General features: G+C 41.2%; 1 protein-coding gene across 1 annotated transcript; it reads right to left on the bottom strand.

Moving 5' to 3' along the window:
* Positions 1–142: 142 nt before the first annotated feature.
* Positions 143–1,388, bottom strand: LOC117469024 (multidrug and toxin extrusion protein 1-like). The gene is made up of 6 exons (XM_034113418.1): positions 1,323–1,388; positions 1,053–1,161; positions 893–968; positions 709–778; positions 400–532; positions 143–312 (listed from the first exon to the last, which is right to left on the bottom strand). The coding sequence occupies exons 1-6, from the start codon at positions 1,386–1,388 to the stop codon at positions 143–145; spliced, it is 624 nt and encodes a 207-aa protein (XP_033969309.1).
* Between the last annotated feature and the right edge of the window lie 6,789 nt (positions 1,389–8,177).

Raw genomic sequence — 8,177 nt, 5'->3', positions numbered from 1 at the left:
ATTCCCATTACTCGCTCTCTGGTAATCAGTGTTGTCACCCGCAGTGTCTGACAGGGCATCTGTGCTTAATAAAGTCATGGGAGTGTTTTTCTGTGCTCGCTCCACAGCCTGCAAACAAATACAAACAACAACTTTACATTTCTCAAAATCTTACAATAGGTTTTAAATGCAAAATGTGTAAGTATAAGTCCAAATCATGAGACGCTGCTGAACGTGCCTCCTCTGTAATTGTCTTCCAGTTGAGCTTGAAGATGACAATGGTGTAGAAGGTGGATAATACAATGACACACATGAGTAGTCCCAGCCAAAAACCTGCAAAGAAAAATGTGTCTTTTATGGGAAGAGAAGGTTTCAAGTGAATGTTTTTTTAGTAAGTAAAAGGTCACTTCATGTAATTACCAATTATTCCCATTTTTGCAACAAAGGTCAAAGTAACGCCGATTGGAAGTGCTATGCCGTAGTATCCAAGGAAGTTGGCCACAGCAGGAATCTTCTGTTTGCCTGTTCCCAAGAAGATGCCTGTGCACACACACTAGGATGTAAATACATATCTCAAATCATTAAGCAGTCTCTCCATTGGCCGATATATTGTATTTTCGGGATAGCTAAAATAAATTATATTTGCCTGGTTATGCTCGCACAATGCAAATATAATCTGGTAATATACTATGTATGCTTACAGTAACTAACAAAAAATGGTCGACTCACCACAATACCATCAAAGAACTGAAGGAAACAGTAAGCATTTATCAAGTGCGAAACCAGACCTATGATCTTCCTGAAAAAAGGTTTTATAATTAACATCTATTTTTCTTGTTCAATATTTGTATGTAGCAATAGCAGTATAAAAATCGTAGTTTTACAGTTATTGAATAGTGAGTGCAGTTCTCACTCATCAGAGGTAAAGATGTAGCCAATCACTGTTTTAGTAGAGCCGAGCACAACACCTTCCACAACTGCGATGCTTGCTGGAAAAGAGCGGCAGTGAAATCTGTCAAATGTAAAATGTTGAAGAAATGAAATTACAGATTAACAACATTTTTATAACTGACCTGCAAGAGCGAAAGAGATCTTGCTGGTGAGGAGGGCCCTGGCAGTGTCTCCCGCACCGAGGGCATTTCCCACTCGGGCGCATGCTGCAGCTTGAATACCTAGAGGGAACTATGGATTTTTTTTTTTTAAAGAAAAAGTATTAAAAAGAGTCGGGTCTTTAGAGTCTTTGGAAGTACGCTGACTCAAATTGAACATTCCTTGAGATCAAATATGTTTACAGAAAGTTTAAAAGTAAGAATATAATGCTCTGAGTTGTGGTTAGTAGCTACCATGTAGGTGATGAAAGCCACCATTATCACAGCATGTTGGGCTGCCAGCTGGTCTTCACCCAGCATTCCTGATTATCAGAGACAAGAATCACGATTTAAGAATTTAATCTAGTTTCATAAAATCAAATGTCTAACTAATATATATTAGTTGTGTTACCTGAAATGCGGCTTTCACACCAGCGCTTTTCCCTTTCTAGCTCCTAGCTAGAGCTTTTCTGGTTCAGCTCCGGTTTCCCTTTTCAGCTCCCGCTCTGTTCACACCGCCCAGAGCTGCCGCTGCTGCGTCATGACGTCACCGTTTACATAGCTGATTTTCTCCCCAACGGAGCTCACAACAACAACAGGGGGGGACTGCGTCGGGTCGCGACTTCTCCAACCTTATACTTTTCTCCAGAGTGCCGTGGTTCATTGTTTATTAATGTGTTTCAGCGGCATTTACCGACCGCTGCAGTGCTGGCTGCTCTTCCACGAGTGTATTCTCCCGTTAGCTCCGGGTTAGCTCACACGGCTCTAAAGTATTCACTGTCTGACTGTCACACAAGCAGCTGATACATATCCCCAGTTCCCCTTAAGTGAATGTGTGTCAGTCTGAATTGACGCTGTTTGGCATCACAACGCTGTTATGAAAGTTGCTCTGGTATAACATGAGTGATGTTAGCATAGCAACCGAAGCTAAACTGACTACTTGCTAAGCCGTTTTCTACAGGCACATTTTACCGGCGTATTTTTCATTATGATTCTACTTGTGATAGTTGGACATGACAACCTGTGCAGCCCATGTATTGATTCCATCCGATAGCTGCTATAATAACATACAAAACGTCTGCCTGCTCTCCACAATGATCAATAACAGCGAACGGATGGTCAAAGTAAGGTACAAATAAACAGAATCACATGAAGCCTGGTTAGTGTTGCCTGACTTTATAAAGTGTGTTTTTTTTTATAAGTGTGTGGTTGCCTTCTAGTCACTTTGCTCAGCGCTACTGCTTGTAGGCAGGCATGACGAGACTCTTCAGTCGACCCATGTTCAGGGGAGGTGGGTTTAGTTTCCTGCACGCCTCGACGTAAGAGAGACGTAAGCGACGCCGCCTCTAGCTCCGAAGCTCTTGCCTCTAGACCGACAATTTTTTGGAGCTGGAAGTCAACCGCATTCCGGAGCTATGAGGCGGCGCCGCTGCGGTGTGAACAGGAAAAACCGGTACTTTTCAGGCTCCAGCTCCGAGCCGGAGCTGAAAAAGCGCCGGTGTGAAAGGGGCATAATGACTTTCACGTGATTGTTTATTGCAGCGTTCATAATACAGTACACACACTATTGGGGAATCTTATGTGTTTTGTGATGTTTGTGCTGGAGCCGCTTTATCCAAAACAGCACTCCGGTTAGAGAGTTGACACGGAGACAGGAAGTACAGTCGTTGGACTTTATATTAGCTTGGTTCTGATCATCAACACAGAATACATCATGCTTGATGTGGAATCACATACAGGATGTTGAATGGGTTGATGTTAATGATAACGTAGAGTAGAGAATGAATGAATGTGGTTTCTGCAAAATACACAGAAATAGAAATAAGGTTCAAATTACAATAACTAACCAGACTATGGTTATTAATAATAAGCAACAGCAATACTAATTGTTGCTAAAACACATTAGACACGTTGCAAACACACACATGGCTAATAAAAGCTAAATTAGCATCTCATCCGCACACTATCACTGAATAGCTTAACTTAGCTAACTAGCTAGCATTAGCTCAATTCCTGAACAACATAGCAACTAAAAACGGGACATCAAGAGACTCATTAACACACTGACTCAGCAGGACACTATGCATACAATCGTATAACATTACCAACACTAAAGATCTGCATATATGCTCACATTCTTCACGAACGCATTTTCTCTGTGACGATGGTAACTATGCATGTGACGATGCGACCGCAATAATGTCCTGTCATGAACGCACATGTGTAACCAGCTCGAGGACCCGTAGCTGCAGTACTTTAGCTGTCCCTAAATGTGCCTGACTAAAACACGAACGATATAACGCAGATCAAGGAAAACAAGGGGAATTTACAACACACACTGGCCGTGTCTCAATTCAGGGGTTTCATCCTTCGAAGGGTGCATTCGTAGACCGCATACGTCACTTCCGCCGAAAGAAGGCTGTCCCAATTTTAAAAAAAGACGAGACTCCTCCGAATGCGGCCCACGAATGCAGCCTACTTTTCCCCAATTTGAAGGATACATCTGATGTACACTCCGCGGTCTACCATATCCCAGGGTGCAATGCGCGCAGGGAAGAGTGGGTGTTTCTCAATCGCGAGTAAAGCTGCTTCAGAGCCACTATTTCAAGCATACTACGTCATCGAGTGCCGCCGAAGTACTGTTCCAATCTCCAGTATACTTGGAAATCTACCGAGCCCGGCGTACTCCGTTTGGAGAAATATCAAGTGTGCACATGAGTAGACTTCGCGGTCTTAAAATCCCCACAATGCTTTGCGCACGGACCAATTTCCCCAAATCTGTGGCGGAAGATGTAAGGCGGGGCCTCTCATATGACGCACACCTGCACACTTGCTAGCGTGTTCCACTCTTTGTTTTCCGAATGTCAGGAAGTATTCTTGACTCGCTTCTGAAGCAAGATGCTCGGCAGACATGTGCTACCAAGCAAGCGTACTCGCGATTGAGAAACACCCACAGAGTTGTTTTCAAATGAAATGGCTTCCGGTCTCCCCAGCAGAGTGGATTTAAAAGCAGCAGCAAGCGGAGGAATCACTAATAAATGTGAGTATTGGGTTTTAACTTACTTTAAATTAACTAACGTCACACACGTCAAACCCAAGGGGCATTAAAACGTACATTTTCGTTAAATAATACGGATAAATATGTGACGCTAACTAGCTAGCTGGACGTACTGCACTGTTGTTTACACTTATTTTTAATTCAATTCAGAAGTTTACTAAAGTCATACAGAGGCTCTGTTATAGATAAGTTATAATGTATATTACATAAATAGACCAAAGTGAAAACATTTAGACCGGTATAGCCTACAGTACGGTGGGATTTATAAAATGCTTCCCTGACGTGTAGCTGCTGTTAGCTTTATTTATTTCTCTGACATGTTGCAATGTTTTACTGTTTATTAAACTTTGGGACAACATTACAACCTTTGTGTTCAGCTCATGCTGCTTTGAGGTAGGGCTAAAAGAAAAGCCTATTTTAAATATTTCCACCAGATTTGATCATCTTTTATTTAGGTTAAAGTTTATTTAATGTATCATAATCCCATAATAATAAGACAATCACAAATAGACAGCAGCCTTTTGCTTGTTGTTAGTTTGTGCCGTGCACGTGTGACTGTCTTCATCTCTTTAGTTTTTTAAAAACCAGAACAGTACATCATTTTGAATGATCCTTTAGGGATTGTTTGTCTGAAATGCTTAGAGTTAAATTTTGCAATAATACTTCTGCAACCCTGTGTTCAATATGATTAATTCACTTTTTTCTTTTTCTCTTGTTTTTCTCTGTAATTAGGACAATTCTGGAGAAATGGATCTGCTGGAGAAGGACCCCTAATCTGCAGTGACGTGCGGTGAGGTTCATGGCTGGTGAGGCACTGACTCTTTCAGTCAGATTTACAAATATTATAGCCTATTTTGACCTTAATCGAAATATTCTGTTATTTTCAAAAGCTTTTTTAGTCTGATGCTATGATTAATTTTAAACAGACCGATCAACAAAAGGATACCCAAAATCTAAATATTGGATTGTTCTTTCTAAGTAAGATCCCATTTTAATTACAGTTGTGGTCTTACCTTGACTTGAAGATGAATATAAGTCCATGCTATCCTTCTGGACAACAATCTCTATTACTGTTTTGTAAAAGTCCTCCGTATCTTCCTGTAGTTTCAAAAGTTTTGTTTGTTGTTTGCGGTAGAATAACAGTAGCAACAAGAACCTGTGGGCTCACGTGCGCCCCCTTCAGTGCGGCAGAGGTTATGGCTGCCTCCCCATGTAATTGTTTCATTGCCGTTGTATGATAAGACCAGCGAGCCTAAATATGATATATACGTGAAATAAGTTATTTAGAGACTATGGATGGCGAGGATAAATGTAATAAAGGGATCTACAAACATCACATTGGTGACCTACAGTGAGATTGGAACAGGCATGCGCTTAGGGCCCGCTTTCCAGCCAGTTTCTGTGGGGTGACACATTCTGAATTGAGGCAGAGCTCATCTGTGCCTCCCCTCAGAATGCGTCACCCCACAGTAAATGGCTTGAGCGCGCTCACAAAATAAGTGGCCCCGCTAAATTAGTGCCCGCGCTCCAGCAAGTTACTGTGGGCTTACGTGAGGCAGTGCTCGTGCTTGCCTCACTTCTTATCGCTCCCGTAGCGGAGCTCGGCAAATTTGCTGATTTTGACTATAAAATGCGATTGGAATCATACAGAAATCACATTTACACAAGATCAGTGGAGACATTTTATTATTATTATTATTTAGTTTTTCTTTAATTGTTTTTCCATTACATTGGAGTATGACAGGTGAGGCTCTGCCTCCCCTGCCTCCACTGACTGCACGTCGCTGCTAATCTGAAAAGTGCACAGCGGATCATCAGGACAGAGCTGCCATCCACCTGGACCCCGAGGTGCTGGAGAAAGCAAACCGGCGATCAGGACCCTCCTCCACCCAGACCTCTGCTCACTGCCGTCCTACAGACTTGTGTCTTAGTTTCAGAATTAGATTTTGTATGTGTCCTTTCTTTTAATAGATATGTAACGATTATAGCTCGAGTCTGTCTGATTCCCCAAACAGCTGCTTCTATTTACTCGCTGCACATATAATACAAATAAACAACTCCATAAACACACTTTTGCTGATATTTGTTTTACTGCTGATGATGTTAAATAATATGATTGATTTCCTGTCTCAATGATGAAAGTTATAATAATAGAAGACATGAAGCTGCAGAGAGAGGGTGGATATATTCTTACCTCTACTTTGTGATAAGATGAAAATACTATATTACATTGTAATTATTAAACACATTGTTTATTTCATTTACTGAGGTTTTAACCATTATTTCCAACATGTGTACATAAGCAGTGGAATAATAGGATATCTCTAGGTCATTCAACTGTCTTCAGTTTAATTTTATTAATACAAAAAATAGGTCATAGAAAATGTTTAATTGTGTATTTCAGCAGAGCGGGGGGTCACGGTGCTGCTGGACCTGGAGGTGCTGACCTGGGGTCAGTGGGACATCATCTGGGCAGCTTTAGGGGAAGAAGGAGAATATAAACTGTTATGATCACAGCTATTAAGATTAGAACACTAATATTGTTAAGAATCAATCTATACAACATGCTTTTGTTCATTTAAAAAACATATTGTTTTATTAGTACAGAACAATTAAGACTTATTTTAAATATGAAATAATATGATTAAATTACATCAGCTATATATAATTTACTTGTTAACTTACTAATGTAACATTACTGGGGGCTAAAGGAACAGCTTCATCTTATTTACTTGGCCATGGTCCTCTTTAATTCATCGCCGACGGTGATCTCCAAAAAATGTAAAAGTAAAGTTTCTGGATCCTTTTCAGCTGAGTTAGCTTGTAAGCTAATTTGCTAGCAGGCTGCTGGAGCAACGCAACCGAACAGCGCGTATCACGTGACGTAAATACGAAGCCCTCCGTAGGCTAGACAGTCTCATTTCGTAGGCCGCTCGGTCCAGCCTACCCGGTCTACGTGGGCTGGGTCCTCCGTGGACCGCGTAGGCTGCGTACTCCGAAGGGTGCAGCCCCTGAATTGAGACACGGCCACAGACACACTCTCTTTGACTGAGCCGAGGGGCCCTGACAGCATCACACTGAGTATAGACGGAGCTAGCAATACTGAATCATGGAGAGCAACACTCAGATATCTCCTCTGTCTTCATGGAGGGACTGCTTTGTATTAAAGCGGATCCGCATGTTGGCCCCTGTTGGTTTCAAGACAGAAATAAAAAAGTTGTGCACGCTGGCCGGACCAGTGGTGAGTAGCCTGTATATAGATGTACTGTCAATGTCCATGAGGATCTAAATAATGTACTAAATAAAACAATCAAAAGTAACATTAGTTTAATTTGACTATTATTAATTAAATGTGTGTTGTGTAGACAGGGCGGACTGGCCATCTGTAGAATCTGGAGAACCACAGAACGGCCGGTCCACAAGGCCGGCCGTTTAAAAAAAATGGTTTAACGTCATCATTTAAGTTGCGCTGACGGCCTTTTTCTCATAGTGTTACTGTTTTCGTTACCATTTAAATATTGAATTATATTTATTACTTTTATTTTAAATCAAATCCACCTGTTTTAGATAATATGTTGATTTGCAGGTTGGTTGTTATTTGTATTGTTACTGTGTATTTTATTATATTAACTAGCTATTTATTGCTATTTATAAAATAATGTTATGAACACTATACATACAATGTCTTTATTTTTGTAGATACCAGAATACATGACACAATGAATCTTTGTAATATATTTATGTTCTCTAGTTTAAATAATCATACCAGTATTTAAACAATGTATGCTGGTCACCTGAGGCCTATACTACGAAGCCGGATTTTCGCTTAGCCGGCTGACTTCAGGGAAAACTCGGGCTTTCCGGTCCTACGACGCTGGTTCTCTTTTTAGCGGGCTAGATCTCCATGTTAACTTATGCTGAGCGGCTAACCTCCTCGGGAGAAGGTTAGGTTGCATGCTAAGAGATCAACTCAGTGAAAGCACCGCCTGCTGACCAATCAGAGCTCCGTGTGCGGAGTTTAAAGCTATCAAGTCATATTACAGGATAGAGGA

Source organism: Trematomus bernacchii, unplaced genomic scaffold (assembly GCF_902827165.1).
Source record: "Trematomus bernacchii unplaced genomic scaffold, fTreBer1.1, whole genome shotgun sequence".
Lineage (NCBI taxonomy): Eukaryota > Metazoa > Chordata > Actinopteri > Perciformes > Nototheniidae > Trematomus > Trematomus bernacchii.
Note: the sequence above shows the minus strand (reverse complement) of the source record. Positions and strands in the feature narration are given on the sequence as shown.